The sequence below is a fragment of the Kwoniella europaea genome, chromosome 2, assembly GCF_036810445.1.
Source record: "Kwoniella europaea PYCC6329 chromosome 2, complete sequence".
NCBI classification, from domain to species: domain Eukaryota; kingdom Fungi; phylum Basidiomycota; class Tremellomycetes; order Tremellales; family Cryptococcaceae; genus Kwoniella; species Kwoniella europaea.
The window spans coordinates 3530195-3553291 of record NC_089488.1 but is presented as its reverse complement, the minus strand read 5'-3'; the positions used below and the strand labels follow the sequence as shown (position 1 = coordinate 3553291).

The following is a 23097-nucleotide window of genomic DNA, read 5'->3' as shown; positions in this document are numbered from 1 at the left end:
AACCTACTGGTATTGATACATGCTGTATACGTATGTTCATTAGAAATCTGGTTGAGCCTTGTCAGCCCATGATCCCCTTGGTTCCCACTCTCTCGCCTCTTTAAGAAGCCTCTCCCCTTCCGCCTTTTCGATTTGATCTACTACCTCCGGCTTTCCCCATCCTCCTCCACCAGGGGTATGCAATATCAGACAGTCTCCAGTCTCAAATTGCATGGTACCTTTACCTCCCACATTGATGGTCCTGACCTTACCATCCTTCTCTTTTGGCTGTTTTACCCAAAGATTTAACCCTGTAGCTCCTGGTCCACCTCCGGCAAGACCATAGGGTGCTCGAGATCGTCGTTCAGATAGGATGGATACGGATAAGGGTTGTAGGAATTGGAGTGAACGGATACATCCTTCTCCACCGCGATATTTACCAACACCTCCCGAGGAGGGTCTAAATCCGAATTCATGGAGGATGACGGCTATGCAGGGGATCAGCCAGGACTTGTCCGGGAAGATGACCGCTCACGATAACGACGTTCCAGGATCTCAGGATCCGTGATACGCTATTTACGATGTCAGCTGACGAAGATTTCGATCAATTCGCATAGTACTCACCGTGTTGGTCATATGACAGTGCACTCCGGATGTTCCGTTCCATCCGTCTCCAGCGCCACTACCACCGGCGATGGTCTGATTGATGGATCAGTCACAGGTACCACTAGCATCGAACTTACCTCGTAATAACCCCAACCGTCGACTACTTCCCCAGTCTCTTGATTCTTCCCACCTGCACCGAATGACAGACTGAGACGGCAATGTCAGCTTTACAAGTGCAATGGGTTAAAAGCTCACTTGTTGCAACATCCTTGACTAGCAGCACACGCCTTGAATGCAAGCAAAACCGTATCTGTGATTCTCTGCGACGTCATCACATTACCACCGCATACCGCACTTTCGGGTGAAGGGGATAGTAGACATCCTTCGGGTATCCGTATTTCAATGGGTACCAAACACCCCGCGTTGAGAGGGATATCTTCGCCGATCATCGATCGCATACTGTCGTCATACGTCAGCTCGCATACCTGACCATATCAGCTCGTCCACTTACCAGTAGATCACAGCGGCATGCACAACACAGATAGGTGCATTGAGATTCCCACGAAGTTCAGGACCGGTACCTTCAAAGTCAAACACTGCCGAGCCTGATTTGGGATCAATGGTTATGGTCAAGGCGATAGGCGATCCGTCATCTAGATAGTCGACAGCCTATGGAACCAAGGTCAAATAGGGATCATGAAACGTTTTGCATGACTCACATGTAGCACATTGGTCCCAGCATTCTCTGCAGCCTTTCGCAGCATCTTCCGCACTGATTGTTCGGCATTGCTGAGCGGGGAGAAGTGTGGCTGAGTGATCTGATGTATTTTCAAGTATGAGCTCCACTCACTTCTTGATATGGTTCATGTAGCTATGTACCGTCTGGAGATCGTACTCTTGTACTAAAGCTTTCAGAAGATTGGTGCCCTTATTATTCGCAGCGATCTGAGCCTTGACATCACTCTCGACATCTCTGAAAGACCTGGAACCTGAACAGCCAGGATACTGAGCAGGATCCTCCACCATGACTTTATGTAAAGCATCGTGATCGTAATAGCCATTTGAGACTATCTTGAGTGAATGGATGTTGGCTCCTTCTTCGTAGAGCTGAGTGGAAGTCGGGGGCATGGACCCGGGCAGGATACCACCGATGTCACTGTGGTCTGTGGTGTTCAATCGGTCAGTGAAACACTGGCATGAGACACTGTAACAAACTCACGACCTCGGGACGCTGTGAAGAAGATAATCTTGGTAGGGTCATTCTCGTCGAAACATGGAGTGATCACGGTCAAGTCGGGAAGGTGACTAGATGGGGGGGTCAGCTTACATGTCCACACAGAGGTTTTGAGAGCTACTCACCTTCCACCGGCCATTGGTGAGTTGGTCAAAAGTACATCCCCGTCTTTGAGATCTTTCCCATGCAATTTCAATTGATATTCGACTGACCAACTCATGGATCCGAGATGTACAGGGACGAAAGGGGCATTGGCAACGAGATCACCTGTAGGAGAGAACACGGCACACGAGAAGTCCAGTCGCTCCTTGATGTTGGTACTGATAGCCGTTTGCTTCAGTGATCGACCCATTGCTTCGGCGATACACATGAACCGATTGGAGCTAGCGGGGGGTCAGCGGAGATAGGAGATTGCGATGCAGCTTGACTAAGGAGGAAGACTCACAATAAGGACAGGGTAATGGGATCATAATTGGCTTTGCTCTGGACTTGTGGAAGTGACTCGTTGACCATGATGGGCGATGATTATCAATCGAGATAGCCGAGAAGAGAAGGGCTGATCGGATGAATGAGTTATCGAAGTGCAGGCGAGCCAGGTCGTGCCAGAAGAGACGGGGATTCTAGTCCTCTGACAGGCTGACCTGGTGTAATTGAAAAGAAAGCGAAATCGACAGTGAAGGGGGATGTATGCGAGATGTATGAAGGCGGAGAATGAGCATGAGGTCGGATGAGAGAGATAAGAGGAGGACCATAGTCGTGCTGAAGCGCGCTGATAACTTGTGACTTGTTGTTATCCTACTCGTATTCGCTGACGACCTACATTCCTTCGTCCTCTGTTCCTTCATAATCCATCTGTATCGATTCCAGAATATCATACCTGCAGTTGCCTCAGGTCTAGCTGAGGTAGAGAACACCGCTGTAGAGTCTACTTAAAGTCCTGCAAAGAACATCACCCTATTCCCTCACCTCCACCGATATCAACGATGTCTTCTGTTCCCGATCATTCCATTCGAATATCCATCGACAGAGTAAGTCTATGTCACTTCTAGGTCTCCTGACGAAGCTGATCATTCAGCTCTAGGGCGGAACATTCACTGATGTCCACGTATCTACCCTTCCTCGATCCAACCCAAAATCCGCTCAGCAGGATGAATCCAAACGAGAAGAGTTTGTCTTGAAGTTGCTGTCGCAAGATCCCAGCAACTATCGAGATGCCCCCACCGAGGGTGTCCGAAGGGCGCTAGAAAGGGTCACCGGGGAGAAGTTCGAGAGGGGCAAACCGCTGCCAGTGAACAAGATCGGTGAGTCTAAGCTAACTTAGATAAGGACTGACAATTGCCTAGAATACGTCAGGCTTTCCACAACGGTTGCAACCAACGCGCTGTTGGAGAGGAAGGGCCAGAAACATGCTCTTATCATCACCAAGGGTTTCAAAGACCTTCTCGAGATCGGCAACCAAGCTAGACCAAGGATCTTTGATCTGAATATCAAGCGAGCAAAGCCTTTGTACACTAAAGCTGTAGAAGTGGATGAGAGGGTTACCTTAGGTAAGCCGGCGCCGCTTCTGAAACTGTCGTGCTGTTAACATCAGATCACCTCGCAGTCGGGTTTTCATCGGACCCAAGAGCCGAGCAGAACGCCCTTGTATTCAACGAGGATGGATCAGTGCAGAAAGCATATTCTGGCGTAGGCGCCGAAGAGCAGGAGAACATTATACCTGGCAGAATTTTGAAAGGGTTGAGCGGAGAAGCAGTCAAAGTGATCCGGGAACCAGGTGAGTTCACTTTGGGAGAAGACGAAGGCTGAATATCGTCAAGATCTCGATACTATCAAGAAGGATCTGCAGACATTGTACGACGAAGGGTATCGCTCAATTGCCGTTTGTTTGGCTCACTCGTGAGTGAGGTCTGTCTGATCGGGAGCCAAGGCTGACCTGCGCATACTAGCTACACATTCCCTGATCACGAGCTTGCGATTGGAAAAGTTGCATCAGAAATTGGATTCCCCCATATCTCATTATCGTCCCAGCTCCTGCCCATGATTAAGATGACCAACCGGGGGCAATCTACCACGTGCGATGCTTATCTCACTCCGGTACTACAAGACTATCTGAAGGGTTTCTATGCCGGCTTTGCAGGTGGAGCAGACGGTGATTTACATGTGGAGTTCATGGGATCAGACGGGGGCTTGGTAGACCTTAATGTGAGTGGGAACTTGATGGAGCTCCCTGACATAGGTGCAGAACTTTTCAGGCCTCAAGTCGATTCTTTCAGGACCGGCTGGTGGAGTTGTGGGCTGCGCTTTGACAAGCTGGGATGAGGAAGAAAGATCTCCAGTGATAGGGTGAGTGAGATGGGCTCCTACTCGTCGAGCTCTAGCTGACCACCTCTCATCTCAGTCTCGATGTAGGCGGAACGTCAACCGATGTATCTCGGTATGCTGGGCGATACGAATCGGTATGGGAAACCACCACAGCTGGTATATCAATGTTCACCCCACAGCTCGATATCAATACGGTGAGTTGGTATAAGCCGTGGACGATATGTATCTGACTGCTACCATGAGCTCAGGTTGCGGCTGGAGGAGGAAGTTGCTTGACATACAAGAATGGACTCTTCCGTGCAGGTCCAGAGTCTGCTGGAGCCCATCCTGGACCAGCGTGTTACAGGTGAGGCCTGATTTTTCATGATACAGAGATCGTCAAGCTTACCATCTATCCACTCGTAGGAAAGGTGGCCCTCTCGCTTTGACGGACGGAAACCTCTTCCTAGGCCGTCTTGTACCGAAATAGTGAGTCACAAATCTATTGAGATCCCCACTGAAGACCCACCAGTTTCCCTAAATGCTTTGGTCCCAACGAAGATCAGGATCTTGATCCAGAGGCATCCCGTACAAAATTCGAGGAACTCGCTCAAGAAATTCGAACCGAAACCGGGACAGAGAAAACGATTGACGAGATTGTGAGTAAAAAGGTGAATCGTATCAAGAACTGATGAGGCGTAAACAGGTTTACGGCTTCGTGAAAGTTGCGAACGAGACTATGGCCAGGCCGATCCGAACATTGACCGAAGCAAGAGGATTCAAGACAGACGAACATGTCCTTGCATCTTTTGGAGGTGCCGGTGGTCAACACGCCTGCGAGATTGCCGAGGTTGGTCAATGCATGGTCAGGTCATAAATACATGCTGACGGCTTCCATAGCTTCTTGGTATAGATCGGGTTTTGATTCACAAATACTCATCGATCCTCTCAGCATACGGATTAGCGCTTGCAGATAGGTAAGTATGCACGCCACTGGAGTGTCGGATATTGCTGATATCGCCTTCAGAGTATACGAGCAGCAAGAACCCGCTTCGGACACCTACAACTCTTCAACTCAGTCTTCCCTCTTTTCCAGACTTGACGAGCTCGTAACGAGAGTCAAGAAGGTGCTGAAGGATTCTGGGTTCGAAGACAGCAAGATACAGGTTGAGCGATTGTTGAATATGCGATTTGACGGGTCGGATACTTCGTTGATGGTTTTGGAAACAGCTGCAGGCGAAGGAGATTTTGAAGAGGAATTCAAAAGGGCTTACAAGGAGGAGTTTGGGTTCTTGTTGAACAAGAATATCATCGTTGATGATGTCAAGGTGAGTCAATGAATCTGTGAGTCGAAGCATCCGTCTGATGACAGATGTTCACCAGGTTCGAGGGATTGGCAAAACGTTCGATTCGCTTGGTCCGTCCGCATTCTCCGAGTACAAGTCATTGAAGTTGAACGACGTAGATCAGCGCAAAGCAGACTTTCACCAAGAAGCGTATGTATGGTATGGTCAAGAAGGCAAGAGACAGGACGTGCCAGTATTCGAGCTGGCTTCGCTTCATACCGGAGATCAGGTCAAGGGTCCTGCTTTGATTATCGATGAGACTCAGACAATTTTCGTCAACGTGTGAGTGGGAGCTTGCACTGGTGTCCGACATATGTCCAAGCTGACAAGCCCTGTTCCTTCTCAGGCGGTGGACGGCTGTAGCAACGAGTAGTCGCCTGTTGATCCAGCGAGAGAATTGAGCCATCAAGTGACGATGATGACCTAGCGTAGACGTAGAGATAGACCCATCATATCGCATTGACAACATTCATGCACATAGAGTACATACATACCATTTGCTAGAGAATTTACCGGACCGAGTTGCAGCTCAGGGAGTCGGCCCAATGTACCGAAAGATCCCGATGGGTGTTCGGGACGGACAAACAAGCACCGTACTCGATGGGATGAGTTATACCTATAACATATCTAGCTATAGCATATCAGCATCACAGTTGTTCTCTTCTTTATCTTCTAGCATCTGTCAAAAAGCGTACTCAACATGGAAGCCAAAACATACCTCAGAAACGCTCTTCAAGCCAAGCAACCTGGTCTCGGTTTCTGGTGCACGTGAGTTACTTGTATCGTTGACATCGCTGAGCATTGTAGCCTCCCCGGGGCTTGTACCATCTCGACCGTTCTCGCTACTGGCGGGTTCAACTGGGTGTTGATTGACGCAGAACATGGTGCTATCACCGACAAGGACTACTTTGATGTGAGTGAACTATTTTAGAAGGGCTCAGCTAATCATTTCAGCTCTCCCTGGCCGCTACTGCTGCCGGTGCGAGTCCCATCATCAGAGTTCCATGGAATGAGGAGTGGATGATCAAGAGAGCACTCGACGCTGGAGCTCACGGTGTTATGACCCCTATGTGTCACAACGCTGAGGATGCGAAAAAGATCGTCTCATTCTCCAAATACCCTCCTACCGGATCTCGGGGTTACGGTCCCATGTTCTGTCCTCCTGTATTCGGATGCAAGGGATCAGAATATGATTCTCAAGCGGATGAAAAATTGTTGGTCATCGTCCAGATCGAGTCCAGACAAGGTATAGAGAATGTAGAGGAGATCGCAAAGGTTCCTGGATTGGATGTGCTTTTCATTGGTGAGTTTACTCATTTTGCGAACAGAGCTGATATGTGACAGGTCCTTTTGATCTTTCAAAGCAAATGAACGTCCAATTCGGGGGAGAGGAACATGAAGCTGCTATCGCGAAGACCCTTAAAGCAGCCCATGCTGCTGGAAAGGTTGCTGCGATCTTCTGTGAGTGTGGACCGGCAGCGAGACTGGGAATTGAGCTGACCCTTCCCCAGGCTCTAATGGTCAAATCGCGAAACAACGTTTGGACCAAGGATTCGACATGGTTTCGATCGCTGTCGACAATGCTTGTTTGGCTGCTGAGATGGAAAGGCAAATGGGATTCGCTACGGGTACCACTAAGACCGGAGACAGATCGTACTCATAGATGAACATGCATTGTACTGTGAATCGTAAAATATCAGGGCGCCAAGGAATGACGCCCTTCTTCGTGAACGATCCTTTGACACATGACTCTACGAATTTTGTTATTCCGGCACTTGGACTGTTCTGTTTCATCATGAACGTTGCTCTTTGCATCACTCACATTGAGAGCATACGTACAATCTCGACATGACCAAACCCATCGTCGTCGCGCTCAACCCCCTCCACCCACAAGCGCTGGCCCTCGCAACCGAGCATTTTGATCTGATACTCCCTTCCTCTGAAAGATTCAAAGACTGGCGACAACACGCTCAAGGTCTATTGACTATATCAGGGAGTGTGACCAAGGAAGATGTAGATGTGGTCAGGGAATATGGGAAGCTCAAGTATGTAGCGAAGCAAGGGACCGGAGTGGATATGCTAGACCTAAAAGCTTTGAAGGATGCCGGTATAGTCGTGATGAACACTCCTGGGATTAATGTGAGTCAACTCTTGACAAGCTTACAGCTGACCATTGCAGTCCCAAGCGGTTGCCGAATTAGCACTTGGCTTGATTATAGAGTGAGTGCATGTGACTATGAGCAGCAGCGGACTTACAGCTGACCCATTGCGAAGCGTTGCGAGGAAGATCAGCACCACTCATGCTCGATTTTACGCTGGGGAAACGATCAACAAAGCTGATGGGTGGGGTGGGCAAACGCTTTTTGGAAAGACTATCGGTCTGATCGGTGAGTGACGAATGGGCACATAGTCGATACTTACTCTTGTAGGTGGTGGGGATACCGGTTTCGCACTGGCAAGGATGTTTCAATCGGCCTTCCACGGTCATGTCATACTCTACGACCCATTCCTCTCAGCAGCTGACCTACGACGCTGGGAGCGGGACATCCCCCCCAAGTTCATGACCCGCACCTCATCATTCAACGATCTGATCACTCAATCGGACATCGTATCTCTCCACTGTCCTTTGACCAACGACACAAAGGGGATGATCTCCGCCCCTCAGTTCGATCTCATGAAGAGATCAGCGGTGCTGGTCAATGTAGCCAGAGGAGGTATAGTCGATGAGGTGGATTTGGAAGTCGCTCTCAGGGAAGGGAAGATAATCGGGGCTGGAGTAGATGTGACGGTCGTAGAGCCCCCTACACAGGAAAGGTACGAAGGATTGTGTAAAGCTGGTTGTGTCATTACGTGAGTCTTGAAGGAGACGTTGGGATCTACGAAGAGCTGATCATGTTCCTAGACCTCATTACGGAGCTGCACCTGCCGACGTACAAGAAGCTACCTGTCTGGCTATGGTGGGACATATGATCGAAGCGCTCAAGGGCGGCAGTATCAACGACAGGGTGGTTTAGGTGGGAACTGTTCGGCAAGACTTGTTCAATCAGAAGAAGGAGTGGGAGGGATAGTCGGTTGTAAACAGAACTTGTTCATATCGTTTCGTAGTCGATTGGAAGAGAGTATGCGATCGGAGGTGTTTATCAATTTCTGCACAACTCGGGATCTTTCCGTTTTTCACTTGCAATTGACCTTCTCTCGGATCCCATTTCCCCAACTTTCTTTTCCTTCTGATTCCCAACAACGACATGAGCTTCCCAGCTCGTCACAGCACTCCATCCACCTCGACGAGCAAGCGCCAGAATGGTGTTGGTACGCCTATCAGCAGACCAGCCATCGCTGCAACAGGAATGGGACGGATCACTCCGAGATCAGCCTGTGAATCATGCAGGACAAGGAAGATCAAGGTGGGCTCGACAGTTCTCACTCGGCCTCAGCTGATGTCGTTATGCAGTGTACAGGAGAGAGACCTATCTGTGCTAGATGTCAGAAGCAGGGGAAAGAATGTGTTTATGCGAATGCAACGACGTCGTGGAGGTGAGTGAGATGAAGTGGGGCTCAAGCTGACGGCTTTCAGCTATATCGCTGCGCTGGAAGAGCGTATCCGTGGGTTGGAGGAGGAGAAAGCGCACTGGATCAGTCAACGGGAGAATATGCAGCCATCTCAGCATGCGATTAATAGAGCCCGTCTCGATACAGATCCGCCCGAATTGCCTTCTCCACCCTCGCACAGCGGAGGGTCCGGTGTTTCCCCAGTACCTGATCCTCCTGCAATCATCAACATACCTCCCCCTAAACCTTCATCGCTGGTAGCATTTGACCGATCCATCTTACCCTCTCGACGACATATACATGAATTGCTATCACATTACTTCCTATACACAAACGCCGCATTTCCCATATTTCACATTCCAACCTTGCAGCGGCAGGTCGACGCCGTTTGCTTTTCTGACGAATCGGTCGCTAGGTTCGACATAGCGGTCGTCCTATACGCTTTAGCTATAGGCTCTGCTTCCCTTGACCAGGCAGGCCTATCGGATCCAGCCATGCCACTTCAGACAGTAGATTTCTTCAATCATGCTGTAAAGTATGTCATTGGGTTGAATGGTGTGGAGAGCTTGCAAATTCAGGTGGCCCGTCTTATCTTTGTGCTCTACAAGCCTGGGTACGGGAACGCTTGGGAACTAGCGGGATCCGTAGCAAGACAAGCCATTGGGCTGGGTTTGCATCAAGAAGCAGACACTTTGGGGAAGAAACCTCTGGAGAGGGATATGAGAAGGAGGTTGTTCTGGATGTGAGTGGATTTGACAATGATCTTAGCTGATAATTGAAAGAATATACTCTCTCGACGTGATGATATGTGTAGTAACAGGTCGACCACCTGTAATCTCAAATTCATGGGTGACAACAGAGGTGAGTCTCATGATCCAGGATGATGGGCTGATTCAGTAGTTTCCATCCGTCCAAGACGATTCCCTCATCACCGACAATGCAATCCTTCCAGGAGAGCCATCACCGTTGAAAGTTTCATCGCTACAGGTCTACCGTCTTCACCAGATCCAAAGCGAGATCCACACACGCCTTTACGCATCGACGGTGGCTCCGCCGGCTCTATGGCTCGATTCCATGGTGAACCGACTAGCCCAATGGCGTGCGATGTGTCCCGCAGGAACAGGGTATGCCAGCGACCACTGGCAAGTTGTGCAACATCATGCTACTATATCCATGCTTTACCGACCGTCCAGAGCCTCCTCAAACCCCGATCGACACGGAACAATGACAGCTTTAGTCAGTGCAAGGGAGGTGATCAGAAGGAGCAAAGACTTGTCTCGCATGGGAAGGGTTGACTTTAGTAAGTGACAAAGCATTGATGTCCGCTGACAAAGTAGGTTGGATATCCATGCACAGTTTGTTCATTCAAGGAATGACCTATCTTCATTGCACCCTCCAAGCTAGTCAGAATGACTGGAACATCATACCCTCGACAGTGGATACGTTACTAGACATCCAGACTTGCCTAGCTCTGATGGAACGTCTTGCTGGTGAGTATATCCTTCGACAGATCAAGGTGACTGACATGTCAGCTACTACACCAGGAACATCTGGTATTCGAAACGCTTTCGAGGGTATAACCGAAAAGGTCATTCGGCTTATCATGGCCACATCAAGTGGATCAGACCCCTCGCGGTCACCAGTGAATACTCTAACAGCGTTCTTGGTACATCCTTTGGGCGAATGGAGTGCAGAAGAGTGGGATGAGAGAGTCGCCGGGGTGCTACGACCCCTGCCATGACGATGTAGTTTCATTTGGATTCTGACGGCGTTTATAAGCTGGTCTTGTCATCATGTATCATTCAGCACGGTATGAGACATCTCACGCATGCCGAGTCCGGCCTGATTCCCAAATGCAGGTTTCCGATCTGCGAGGAGGCTCTTGGGATAACGATCGGCGGTATATATAGAATATTTCTGGATGTACGTAACATCGACGTCATGTTGAGATCCGGCGGTTGAAAATCTCGTATCTGTGTCCATCTCAGATGTTCATGACGTTTCGTGTAGATTGAAGCCAACGTCGACCATGCCTATAACAATACATATATATATATAGGTATGTGTCGCGGGGGAACCAACTTCTACATGCACCACTATTTTTGCTAAACCTGCAACATGTCCAATCACGCCCTTGACACCAACCCTCCCTCTGGATCAGTTCAGCACATCACCGTCCGTGGGTCTGACTGGCTCTGGGCGGTTTTCGCAATTATGATGGTCACAGATATCGTCGTTTTCTTCTGGCAATTCTCCCTCCCACGGGGCCAACGAGTGTTCCATCAATTGTGCTTGGTAAGTCACTTACAATCTGAGAGTATCCACACTGACTCCTCTGCAGTTCATCCTCTCCACTGCTGCCATCGCATATTTCTCAATGGCTTCGGATCTTGGTTATGCCTCTGTTCTCACTGAGTTTGGTCATATGGGATACTCTGCGAACACCACCAGGCAGATCTGGGTGAGTTGGGATCGGTGTTGGACTTTCGCTGATAACGTAGTATGTCCGGTACATCGATTGGGTAATCACTACCCCTTCGCTTCTCTTAACATTGGTTTTGGCTTCCGGTCTTCCTCTCTCGGACATCATCGCGTTGTGTTACTTTGATTTGGTGATGATAGTGACGGGGTTGGTCGGTGCATTGGTCGTTACTAGCTACAAATGGGGTGAGTTTAGTAACCCATCTGCCTGTTCTCGATCCTTCTTCGCTTACATTTCAGCTCGTTAGGCTTTTACACTTTCGGATGTGCCGCCTTGTTTTATGTACGTCAGATCTACACTGGTTCGACGCTGACATCTCATAGATCTGGTGGGTTCTCGCTGGCCCAGCTCGAGCAAGTGCAGGGGCACTCGGAGCGGACTACAAGAGCGCTTTCACCTCTTCCGCTGCCATCTTATCGTTCCTCTGGCTGCTTTACCCAATTGCTTGGGGTGTGAGTGACAATTCTTTTGAAAGATATCATCGCTGACCCAGTCACAGCTCGCCGACGGTGGTAATGTGATTACACCAGACTCAGAGATGATTTTCTACGGTATCCTCGATGTCCTTGCCAAGCCTGTCTTCACTATCTACCACCTTTACAGGCTCTCAAAACTCGACCTCAGCTTGCTACAACTCTCTTCCGGCAAATTCTCCAGCTCTGGCGGGGTGTTTGACCGGGAGAAGCATGCCGCTGCTGGAGCACCTGCAATGGTAGGAGTCCCTGGCGCATCAACCACCGGTACGGCCAAGGGAGGCTTCTTCAGTCGACGGGGTCAGAGAGATGCTGTAGCCGAGCCTCGGACTTCTGAAGCAACTGCTGTTGGTTCTTAAGCGAATGATTCGGTTAAAAATTTCGTTAAATCATATATACATTCCTATAATTTAGTCGCGTGTAGCCTCATGTATCAGACACACTTTTAACCTTTCACCTCTGCAAGCAACGGCTCGCCCTTCATACTCTGAATGGCATTTCGCACACAAAGCTCTGCCATTTTGTTTCTCGTGTCGAAATCTCCGGAGCCAAGGTGTGGAAGAACAATACCTATCTGTCAGCGAGCTCCTCTCTGGGCCGTACTCACAATTGTCCAAGTGTAACAGCGGATGATCTGGCTTGATGTTGGGTTCGCCGGTTAGCACATCTAACCCTGCGCCAAAGATCTGGCCGGATTTAAGCGCTGCATGGAGATCATCAGAGTTGACCACGGGACCCTGTCAACATATCAGCGGAACGTCATGCATTGAATGACTTACTCTCGCAACGTTGACCAAGATTGAGGTGGGTTTCATCTTGGCCAGGAAGTCTTTGTTTACAATGTCCTTGGTTGACGGGTTGAGATCACACAAGACGATGAGGACGTCCGCCTGGGACGCAAGTACATCCTTCTCCACTCGCTTGACATCGACGCCCCACCTCTTTGTGAAGTCGGCGTCGATAGCAGATTGATTCTCTCTTTCTCTCGAGGAGGTGTAGATGATGGTTGGCGGTTCGGTCCTGTTGGTAAAAGCCAATAGCCTGTCGACGGCAGCTTGGGGTATTCTACCAAAACCAAGGAATCCGATTTTGAGCCCAGGATGGCCAAGAGAGTGACCGCAGAGGACGAATGGAGCCCATGGGATTTGGGGCCACTAAGGGTCAGCTTTGTTCGTCTCAACGGACTCACCTCTCCACGCTTCACGAGGTTGATGCCATAGCCGACCTTTCTAAGCGTCATCAAGACCAACATGACGGTGATATCGGCGACTGACTGTCAGCATTGTCTGGGTAGGGTTTAAACTCACCAGCATCGTTCAATACACCTGGGGTATGTCCGATCTTAATCCCTCGAGCATGAGCAGCTTTTACGTTGATGTGATCTGACCTGTCAGCGATGTTTGAGGGGGTAGCAGACTCACCATATCCAACACTGAATGTGGAGACACACTTCAAATTCTCGTTACATGCATCAATGAACTCCTGGTCTACTTTGTCGCTAGGCTGACTGTGCATGATGCAAGCCGCGCCGACATGGGGGTCGGCGATTTGATTCAAGACCCATTCTCTGCTTGGCTCGGAGTCTTGCGGATTGACGATGAGCTCGTAGCCAGAGCTCTCGAGGATGCTCATGGCATGAGTCCCGACGTGTCGGGTGCTGCCGTGGGTCAACCAAGTGTCTCTTGGCCAAGACAAAAGGACTCACATCAGGATCTTTGACATTGTGCAATGAGTGGGCGAGTATGCTGTGTCTCTTATGATTTAGCTGATAGATATCAAGGTATCTCTTTGCAGCTTACAGATAACAGCTCAAGCTCGGCCCGGCTATTCCGTAGGTCTATCGTCACGTATTTCGGCGATCACCACTCGCGTCGTGGTAGCCGTAGATGTCATCGTAAAATATATATACGCAGCACATTTACTACTCGCTTCGGCCACTGGGCCCCTCTTCGCACTCTATATACGCACCCCCTTTACCATAATCGCAGCAGGGTGTCCGCTTGTTGCTTCCGGGTTTCACACGTGCTCAAAACTGATCTATCTTATCCACGCTGCTCACATGACACCAGTCAAGCGGATCACTACATGCATAGGTTCATAGTGTCGGGTCATCTATCTCATGCATACAGTCACTCCATCGCCACTGCATACCCTCTCCTTCACCATAAACGTGCAGCCCCCTTACCATCCGCGTCGAGGCACTTTTATCCGTACCCCATTCAACTTGGCCCCTCGTGGCAATTAAATTCGTGGCATTTATATCTGTACCCCACGTACTATAGCCGTCATCGGGTGTCGCCTTGCCGGTTCTGGATTTCACACGTGTAAGATTGCCTTCTATCTATCCGCATATATTAACAAGAGCACCCCCCGGTTCAGCATCGCCGTCAATACCGCGTAAGATACCCACTGGACCCTACTATAGATACTCTGCAACAAGCATGCACCAGAACATATCCCGTCCAGCATTGTGCTTGTCGACTTTTTGGACACGTGTGAAACCCGGAAGCGATAAGGCGACACCTTTTTACGACTATAGTAGACAGGGGGCAAATATAATGTGAGGATGCATATAATGAAACGGGAGGCGGATTTAGTGTGCGATGACACCCAAGTGGCGAACGCGAGTGTTAAAGGAGATACGTATATAAGGTGGTCGGTGATAGCGGACGCGTGGAAATGGGATGTTACAGCGGAGGTGACCGCTTTCCACCTGTTGCAACACAGCTCAACGTCAGCGTCATTCCATTCCATATGCAGTCAACATCCATCCTCATTCCTATACTCGTACCACCATTCAACGCTCACTCACCACTCAGGAAGACCATCCCCATCCACCATGTTCGAGTTCCTCATCACGCTTCTCCTTGCCACCGCAATCATGGTCTCTCTCATGGCTGTGGGTGTCGCCATAACGATGCCCTTCCATGGTGCTCTGGTCCGACTGCGGGCCAACTACAATCCTCACGCTGTTGGTCTTGATGCGCAGACTCGGTAAGTGGTGGAACTCGGAATGCCAGTCACTCGCTGATATGCTCTACAGTGTCGGACCGACCCTCACCACCCTCGTCGGAACCCTCAAACGAACCAAAAAGCTCGAAGGATGGTGGGGTTTATGGAAAGGTGAGTCATGTCGCTTGCGATACTGTCCACTGCGACTCAATCTATCTTCCGTCCTGCAGGCACCTATCCCACCCTCGCCTATACCACCCTTGTATCTATCGCATCTATCATCTTCGTTGGCGGATCGTCCACTCGAGGTCCCAAAAACACCTATAGCGTCCCGGAAGCCGGGGGAGTACGGTGAGTCCAGTCTGATCGATTGCTAACCTCACAGCTGACACCGTTTAGTATGGGCCTCTTCACCATCGTCCTCACCCTCATCGCTCTGCCGATGACTGTGATAATCAACCGGTGAGTGCATGACCCCCTAGGGTGATCGCTGACTTTCCAGATCCATCATAACACCGTACAAACTTCCCAACAACCCCACCACGTCTCTCCGAGTGTTACTCTCTCCACACGAACTCGCCAAACCCTACATGCTCTACCTCACGCCTGGTCTCCTTGCTACCACATTCATCCATTCCCTGTGTGTCACCCTGATAGCCCGAACCATGCGAGTATTCTTCCTAGGTGCCTCCGCTCCCGAGGACATCTCCGATAACATCTCCCCGTGGCGATGGTTGATCTTCATCCTTTGGCAAGCACTTGCCACCGGCTGGCTCACACCTCTCGAAGTCGTCAGCACTCGACTGTCCGTCCAGCCCAACACGCCAGGTGCTGTCGCAACCGAGGAAGAAGAGCAAGGTCCTCCTGAGGGGGTATCATTCTGTGGAACCGACGAAGACGTTATTGGTCTTCGACCCACTACCGACCCCTACCTTGGCATGGTCGACTGCGGAAGAAAGGTCATCGAGGAGGAAGGGTGGCAAAGTCTGTATCGAGGATTCTGGTGGACCATGCTGAGTAATGTATTTGGAGCTTTCGCGTGATGGTATTTTACATATAAAATATTATGAACAAATGCATATAAGTCGTGATAAAATCGTCATCTCATGATAAGGGTTTTCAAAAGAATATATACAAACAAGCAACAAATGAATTTATGTACACAAAACTTGGAATCACACGGTTCGACGGCCGATCATCCATCCTACCTCAGTCAAGAAACGATTTCGCAAGGGTTCGAGGGCTTGTCGGAACGATTCGTCAAAAGAAGGGTCCGAATCTTGATTTGCTGGTCTCGACGTGGGAAGCGACCAGTGAGACGTATGACTTGAATCCCAAGCACTGGTTGCGCTTTTGGAGGTCAGTCTATCCATCGTCTCTGCCCAGTTTGTGACTACTGAATGGGGATACATTCCACCTCGCTGATTGACCTCCGCGGATAATGATTTCAGCCAGAGGTCCCATATAGTTAGGACTAATTTCGCCAAGTCAAGGATAGGATTGTTAGGTGGTGCATTGACCGGGACGACGGACAGTAGAGTGCGAAGATGTGTGGTCAGAGGGTGAAGGAATGCAAAGATGGACTCTGCTTCGAGCGGCGATTTTGTGTTTGACGTGAAGTATCGGATATATGTCGATGCCTACATGCCCTGTCAGAGAAAGCTCGGAATCACCATCAACATCAACACTTACCGTCCTACAGAAGATTTCTGCTTCACCTCTGACACGTTCCCATCGCCTCAACTCGAACAGCTCGGATGCTTCTCGCATTCCAAGACTACCCCCAGCAGCCTTCTGGACAGCTTCGAATGCTGTTTGGATCTCCCTGACGCAAGTCTTCACCTCGGGTTGAGGGATCTGACCGAGTACCGATTCAGACAGTGTCGGATGAGTTCGAAGCAGCTGCATGAGTATGGGAAGGTGTGAAGAAGATGGCAAAGTGGCTATGAGGAGATGTCAGTGCCAGTGACTCGTTCGAATAAATGGACAAACCGAGTAAAATTCCCACATCTATTCCATCTGACGCGGCAATCTGCGTATTATCAGGGGACAATACCCTAGATCTTTTGGCTGACTTGGAAGGTCCATCCTGGAGAGCGAGGCCGGCGACTGCTGAAAGGTCAACTTTGGACGCTGATCCCCGAGCTTGGGAGGATAACGAAGCGGGCGAATTGGGGGAAAGCGGCGGTGAAGACGATGGGGAACGAGAGTGACGTGCCCTTTTCAAAATACTCGATGGAGTGATTATGTTCGACTCTGCCCTCAACCTGGAAAGGGAAGCTTTGGTTGGGGAATGAACGGGTGATGACCAGTTGAGACCACTGGTTGGAGGACGGACAGGTGTGTTGAATCCAGAAGGGGTTGATGGATGACCGAAACCAAAGGAGAGAGGAGAGGGTCGTGCAGCGAAGGGGAAAGGGAGAGAAGAGGGTGGCTGCTGAGTGAGAGGATGCGCCATGTCTTGATCAGGCTGATGTGATTGAAGTGACAGTGAGCGACAATGTGGTCGACAATAAATAACGAACAACAAAAACTAACGAGAAGAGAAGGAGAGAAGAGAGATAAACTTTAAAGAGAGAGTGAGAGGGAGGTTGAGTGATCTGTCAGGGTTTGAATTACAATCTCAACTACAAATATTGTAATCACCGATATCCCCCTATTTGCCACCCTGATTAGGAATCGATCGTGAAAACGTAATCGCAGTTGATCCCGTGTCATATCGTCATCTGTTCAATGGAAAAATCTTTGATTGCTTGTTCATTCATTCTTCTTACATCTCAAAGACCAACCCAGGGCACTTCATATCGTTCGTATCATAGTCAACCTCCCTATCATAGGTCACCTACGTGCAGCCTAAATCGATTCATACGCAACATTCACATCGATTGGTGACCTACAAATCCTGGACATCTAGCAAGATGACAACCGCTCAAAAGGTATATATATGACTGTCGCATGGAATCTCCCTTTTGATCCAACACTGACGTCGATCACTTCTTGACATGCAGATAAAAGACATCGAGGAGGAGATGGCGAAGACGCAGGTGAGCTCATGTGTTCTTGCACCCATCTGTTCTGATCCATGCTAACATACACCCAAGCGAAACAAAAACACCGAGTGCGTATTCTCTTGTACAGTTACGGTATTTACCACAGCTGACAACGCGTTAGATATCACTTGGGTCAACTGAAAGGTATGCTTGTACTCTCCCATTTGCCAGAACTCGCAGTCTGATGTTTACTCTCATGACAGCCAAGCTCGCCAAGTTGAGACGAGAATTGATAACCCCATCGGGCGGTGGTGGTGGTGGACCTGGTATAGGGTTCGATGTCGCTAGGACAGGTATTGCGAGTGTGGGGTTCGTTGGTTTCCCTAGTGTGGTATGTCTCCTCGTCGTTGCCGACTCCCTATGTGCTTTCTTACTAACCTAGACCTATTAAAAAGGGTAAATCAACTCTCATGTCCAAATTGACGTAAGTTGGATCATCATCCATTCTTGGGGATATCACAGCTGATCAAAAATTCAAAGGGGCACCCACTCCGAAGCAGCTTCATACGAATTCACTACCCTTACCACTGTACCAGGAACCATGACATATAATGGTGCTCGTATACAAGTCTTGGATCTTCCTGGTGGGTTTTGTCGCAATCCTTGGAGAACTCCCACCATGCTAACTTTCGATTATCAGGTATTATCGAAGGTGCCAAGGACGGTAAAGGTCGAGGTCGACAGGTCATTGCAGTCGCCCGAACTTGTAACCTCATCTTCATCGTGCTTGATGTGCTGAAACCACTCAACGATTTGGCAATTTTGACCAATGAATTGGAAGGGTTTGGTATCCGTTTAAATAAGAAGCCACCTGCCATCACTGTTCGAAAGAAAGAAAGCGGAGGAGTAAGTCCTCACAAAGATTAACTCGGCTGACATATCGCGCAGATTGCAATCACCAACACTGTGCCGCTCACCAAAATTGACGCTCAAGAGATCAAGGCCGTCTTGTCCGAATACAAGATGAGCAATGCCGCTGTTTCTATCCATCAACCCGACGCTACAATCGAAGACTTCATAGATGTCGTTGAAGGTAACCGGTAGGTGCCCGTGATGATTTGCCCTCCCCACGTACTGACCAAGTCTCAGTGTCTATGTGCCCGCGATCTTCGTGCTAAACAAGATAGACGCGATCAGTATAGAAGAACTTGATCTCCTGTACAAGGTGAGATCCCTTTTGGTCTTTGGGTTCAAATGCTCATGGTTGCTCGTACGCAGATTCCCGACTCCGTGCCTATCTCTTCCCAGATGTGGTTGAACATCGATGAGCTCCTCGAAGTGATGTGGGACAAGCTCAATCTCGTTCGAGTGTGAGTACGATCCATGACTGCGAAAAAGCCTTCGACAACTGATCTTGATGTATATAGCTACACCAAACCTCGAGGTCAACAGCCCGACTACTCATCACCTGTCGTCCTGCGTCGAGGAAAATGTACCGTCGAGGATTTCTGTAATGCGATCCACAAAGAAATCGTCAAGCAGTTCCGTACTGGTGAGTGAGACTATATGAAATGTTATGATCCTTCCTGAATCATCGCCTCGTCCTAGCAATGGTCTGGGGTACCTCGGCCAAACACTCCCGTGGTCAGAAAGTTGGGTTAGAGTGAGTTTGATACCTCGATCTCGAGGCTGAGTGAGCGAACTGACTAGCTGTTTATCACTTGTTCGCAGACATGTGCTTGAGGATGAAGAGTACGTGTTGAGTTATTATTCTTGCGCAATCTTACTAGACTAACCATATGATTTTGATGGCTCTTTTCCATTCTCCCTATACGCTTTCGGCGCCAATACTACCCATCCCCTCTTACCTTGTGATCATATCTGTCATGTCCCCATGTCTTACGCTGGTAAACCTTTTTCACACTTTACTGGTGTGCTTCGAATTCTACCTCTTGTGCTGATCTGACTCGTGGCATCATTGCTTTCCTTGACTCAACTTGACTCAACTTGACTTGTCTCGCCCAGTATTATCTGTATCTTCAAGAAGTGATGGACTAGCATGCAACTTCTTCTCAACTCCATTGCCCGTGTGAGCATGATCGCGACTGCCGCTGGCTGAAATCCGTTCCGCAACGTGCGCTTTCCTTTTCCGAGAGCCCTCCTCGAAGGCGCCGGAAGAGACTAGACAATACGCAGCTTGATCAACATTCCGAGGACACAAGCAAACATGAGACATATATCTTCATCATACAAAGACGCATCCCATTTGTCTCCGTCTCATCATTAACTGAGCAGGTGAATTAGATGCACAGCGCCGTTCAGCGCTGAGTATCACAGAGGCACTTAACCTATATTCCTGTCTGGGTGAACTGGCCTTTTGGGTCCAATCGCACTGATCCGCTAGCCACGTTGATAGGTTAAAGTTATTTTCCCCCTTTCCTCCTGTTTCTCTTTTCGAAACTGCAGATGCCTCGACTGTTCAAATCTCTCCGTCTTACTGGATTCGTGACAGATTGAGCAACTTGTACAGAGAATGATGCAATCCACAACTGATTTGCTATCGTAAGCCATGATTGCACAGCCATCAAGAACGGAATCACTCAATACTATAAATCAATTACCGTTGGTGCTAGACATGCTAATGCTCTACTCCTGCAACAAATGTGGGAGCTATCGACATATATGAGATGCATATATGTGAACCGATACGAGAACATACTTTTACATCTGAAATCTGTCGGAAATAGCCGCCTCTAGTCAATTTGACACGTTAATAGCCGTTGTATCTATCTTTCTCTTTTCCTTCTTTTCACACATACACACGCATATAGATGCATTGTATCGCCTAAACTTGACAAAATCTAGTCAAGTGACGATTACTTATACCCCCAACTTGCGTATGGTTTACTGACAGGTCACATGAGGAAGTACCTCACTTGACGGTAGTCACCTAGGACACACCAATTGGACAGATCACAGTGTCAAAGTATGTGATGGATTTTTATACGTCAAAAGTAAATTAACCTCAAGATATGTATGGTCAAGAGCTGAGGACTGATCATGACTTTACAGTGTCTCAGTTGATATCTCAAACCATTTCGACCATTTTGACCTTGATTGTTATTATTTTCATCAATTTGACCGAGTTGCAGTGGCTTTGTTGGCCAATACAGATAAACCTTTTCTGAAAGGGCCGTAGTTGGACTGCAGCTTGTACTTCAGCAGGATCAAGATCATTTCTTTGCTGTGAGACATGTTCAAATGGATGCCAAGAGTCTGCAGAGTCAAGCAAATGTGTCATGGCCCTCTGTTGACCTAATCAATTCTTCTATAAATCCTTGATATCTCGTAACTCAAGAGAGTTCATTTCTCATTGGCCTGTTTCTCTATTACATAGCTCAATCACTCAATGTCGGAAATAGCCGCCTCTAGTCAATTTGACACGTTCATAGCCGTTGTATCTATATTTCTCTTTTCCTTCTTTTTGTCCTATACAGACGCATATAGATGCATCGTATCGCCTAAACTTGACACTCAAAGCAGAAAGTGTTAAGCAGCTAGTTTTCCATTGTCAGAATAAGTGATCTATCGCTATACGTACAGTACCCATTAGGGGTTTCTTTAGGGGTCAGAGTGAGCGTGGCGGAGCCTCACCTAAATTGTACATAGTGGTCGGTATGTCTCACATTGAATAGCAACCCCTAGTTGAAGGTCAGTGCGTAACGCACTGGGACATGGCTTCACTTGGTATTCACTATATAGCTATCCGTCTCTCTGATACTTTCCTTCCTTTCTCTTCTTTCTTGACACATCGGTTTATCATATACTTAGTATATATGTATATGCACCTCATATATCTGGACAGGTTATGAGCCTTGCTTGCTATATCTACTAGTTGATACAGACACATCAACTATGGCTTCAACGCAACAGCTATACTAGGTCTACAGTATCAGCTCAGTATCCCTCACTCACCTCACTCACTGTGTTTCAGACAACGCATACGACACCCTCCACGTATACACCTGACCAATTCACAACTCGACTTCCAATCCATATCACCTCCATCATACTGCTCTTACGCTCCACAAGAAACCCGCCACTGCAAGCTAAGGTGACTGGTACTGCTTTAACGAGTGGTGAAAGAATCTGGTCCAACCCAGTGACAAGTCCCTGCGCTTCATAAGCATCAAGCAAACTTGTCCAGCCCAAGCTGAGTACTACAGGAGCGTTCATCCTACCTTTGTATCTGCTTGGAACTATACAATACACTCACGTCACCTTGCCTTTCTAGTTTCCTCTTTCACATACAACACTGATCATCATGGAGGACACATCGGATGGAGGAACTCGGTATAGGGTGATACTGCTGGAAGGCTCGGAGAACTATGCTGCTTGGTCCCTCTCGGTTCAAACTTGTCTTGCCATGAGAAGTCTTCAGGTCTATACTCCGGTTAAAACAGCTTCTGATTTCCCCTCGTCCACTGCCCTTGACAAAGCCACTAAAACTTGCGCTATCATCATCCAATCACGACTGTTACAGCTGGTCTTTCTGCAACTGCACGAGACCTCTTTAACCCTGACCCGAAGCTCTTTGGAATGAACTCAAGAATTTTACTCGCTGTTGTTGGTGCTCGACGTGCTCAACTCATTCAACAACTGTGGAACAACCCTACTGCTGAAGGTGATGACTGTATGAAGAAGATGTCAGAAGTTATATCGGCTCATACTCAGATAATGGCTGCTGGTGATTGGAATCAAGACAACATGCTGGCTTACGCCATGACATTCGCTCTACCGGAATCTTGGGATCTATTCAAACAAAATCTATGGTTGAGGGACAATCTCACTTCTGCCAGTGTACAAGCCGCCGTACAAGCAGAATGTTTGAGAAGGAATACAACTGCATCGGCCAATAGAGCTACTGGTCAAAGGTCAATCAATGGTCAACAGGGTAACAACAACAACAACAACGGTCAAAATGGTCAAAGAAGGGAATGGACTGAGAAATGGTGTAGTCTTCATCGCACCTCAACACACAATACGGTAGATTGTCGACTCAGAAATGTTCAAAAGGGAAAATCTGGTCAAGGTCATGTGTCTAAGGAAGTCAAGGCTGAAGAATCAGATGGAGAAATGAAACTCGCTATGTCAAACCGGACTCTCAATTTTGATGTAGATGAAG

General features: G+C 48.6%; 11 protein-coding genes across 11 annotated transcripts; 8 read left to right on the top strand and 3 right to left on the bottom strand.

Annotated features, from left to right (window-relative positions):
• Window positions 1-39: 39 nt before the first annotated feature.
• On the bottom strand, window positions 40-2332 carry V865_007672 (uncharacterized protein; the record flags this gene model as incomplete). The annotated part of the gene is made up of 11 exons (XM_066231415.1): window positions 40-467; window positions 515-551; window positions 604-678; window positions 723-792; window positions 841-1044; window positions 1097-1254; window positions 1305-1374; window positions 1436-1748; window positions 1805-1890; window positions 1945-2202; window positions 2265-2332. The coding sequence occupies 11 exons, from the start codon at window positions 2330-2332 to the stop codon at window positions 40-42; spliced, it is 1767 nt and encodes a 588-aa protein (XP_066087512.1).
• Window positions 2333-2802: 470 nt separating this feature from the next.
• Window positions 2803-5867, top strand: V865_007671 (uncharacterized protein; the record flags this gene model as incomplete). The annotated part of the gene is made up of 16 exons (XM_066231414.1): window positions 2803-2847; window positions 2901-3120; window positions 3163-3366; window positions 3423-3593; window positions 3637-3715; window positions 3766-4025; window positions 4072-4162; window positions 4218-4335; window positions 4390-4487; window positions 4547-4609; window positions 4653-4779; window positions 4827-4970; window positions 5021-5097; window positions 5148-5448; window positions 5504-5748; window positions 5813-5867. The coding sequence occupies 16 exons, from the start codon at window positions 2803-2805 to the stop codon at window positions 5865-5867; spliced, it is 2298 nt and encodes a 765-aa protein (XP_066087511.1).
• Window positions 5868-6166: 299 nt separating this feature from the next.
• V865_007670 (uncharacterized protein) lies at window positions 6167-7129 on the top strand (the record flags this gene model as incomplete). Its single annotated transcript, XM_066231413.1, has 5 exons — window positions 6167-6228; window positions 6274-6379; window positions 6496-6712; window positions 6811-6927; window positions 6978-7129. 5 exons carry the CDS (start codon window positions 6167-6169, stop codon window positions 7127-7129), a joined length of 654 nt encoding a protein of 217 aa, XP_066087510.1.
• A 185-nt stretch (window positions 7130-7314) lies between these two features.
• V865_007669 (uncharacterized protein) lies at window positions 7315-8480 on the top strand (the record flags this gene model as incomplete). The annotated part of the gene is made up of 5 exons (XM_066231412.1): window positions 7315-7609; window positions 7653-7686; window positions 7741-7853; window positions 7896-8316; window positions 8369-8480. The coding sequence occupies 5 exons, from the start codon at window positions 7315-7317 to the stop codon at window positions 8478-8480; spliced, it is 975 nt and encodes a 324-aa protein (XP_066087509.1).
• Window positions 8481-8848: 368 nt separating this feature from the next.
• V865_007668 (uncharacterized protein) lies at window positions 8849-10756 on the top strand (the record flags this gene model as incomplete). The annotated part of the gene is made up of 6 exons (XM_066231411.1): window positions 8849-9000; window positions 9146-9757; window positions 9830-9876; window positions 9932-10315; window positions 10452-10505; window positions 10548-10756. The coding sequence occupies 6 exons, from the start codon at window positions 8849-8851 to the stop codon at window positions 10754-10756; spliced, it is 1458 nt and encodes a 485-aa protein (XP_066087508.1).
• A 377-nt stretch (window positions 10757-11133) lies between these two features.
• Window positions 11134-12329, top strand: V865_007667 (uncharacterized protein; the record flags this gene model as incomplete). Its single annotated transcript, XM_066231410.1, has 6 exons — window positions 11134-11310; window positions 11357-11480; window positions 11638-11682; window positions 11745-11783; window positions 11846-11949; window positions 11997-12329. 6 exons carry the CDS (start codon window positions 11134-11136, stop codon window positions 12327-12329), a joined length of 822 nt encoding a protein of 273 aa, XP_066087507.1.
• Window positions 12330-12637: 308 nt separating this feature from the next.
• On the bottom strand, window positions 12638-13692 carry V865_007666 (uncharacterized protein; the record flags this gene model as incomplete). The annotated part of the gene is made up of 5 exons (XM_066231409.1): window positions 12638-12673; window positions 12750-13024; window positions 13160-13195; window positions 13278-13627; window positions 13676-13692. 5 exons carry the CDS (start codon window positions 13690-13692, stop codon window positions 12638-12640), a joined length of 714 nt encoding a protein of 237 aa, XP_066087506.1.
• A 1117-nt stretch (window positions 13693-14809) lies between these two features.
• Window positions 14810-15388, top strand: V865_007665 (uncharacterized protein; the record flags this gene model as incomplete). Its single annotated transcript, XM_066231408.1, has 4 exons — window positions 14810-14964; window positions 15014-15093; window positions 15153-15273; window positions 15322-15388. The coding sequence occupies 4 exons, from the start codon at window positions 14810-14812 to the stop codon at window positions 15386-15388; spliced, it is 423 nt and encodes a 140-aa protein (XP_066087505.1).
• Window positions 15389-15587: 199 nt separating this feature from the next.
• On the top strand, window positions 15588-15965 carry V865_007664 (uncharacterized protein; the record flags this gene model as incomplete). The annotated part of the gene is made up of 1 exon (XM_066231407.1): window positions 15588-15965. One exon carries the CDS (start codon window positions 15588-15590, stop codon window positions 15963-15965), a length of 378 nt encoding a protein of 125 aa, XP_066087504.1.
• A 132-nt stretch (window positions 15966-16097) lies between these two features.
• On the bottom strand, window positions 16098-17380 carry V865_007663 (uncharacterized protein; the record flags this gene model as incomplete). The annotated part of the gene is made up of 3 exons (XM_066231406.1): window positions 16098-16562; window positions 16615-16865; window positions 16915-17380. The coding sequence occupies 3 exons, from the start codon at window positions 17378-17380 to the stop codon at window positions 16098-16100; spliced, it is 1182 nt and encodes a 393-aa protein (XP_066087503.1).
• Window positions 17381-17840: 460 nt separating this feature from the next.
• Window positions 17841-19962, top strand: V865_007662 (uncharacterized protein; the record flags this gene model as incomplete). Its single annotated transcript, XM_066231405.1, has 15 exons — window positions 17841-17858; window positions 17931-17966; window positions 18024-18040; window positions 18094-18116; window positions 18176-18303; window positions 18368-18396; window positions 18453-18556; window positions 18613-18818; window positions 18861-19012; window positions 19062-19137; window positions 19191-19282; window positions 19340-19464; window positions 19521-19575; window positions 19644-19664; window positions 19938-19962. 15 exons carry the CDS (start codon window positions 17841-17843, stop codon window positions 19960-19962), a joined length of 1107 nt encoding a protein of 368 aa, XP_066087502.1.
• Window positions 19963-23097: the final 3135 nt, after the last annotated feature.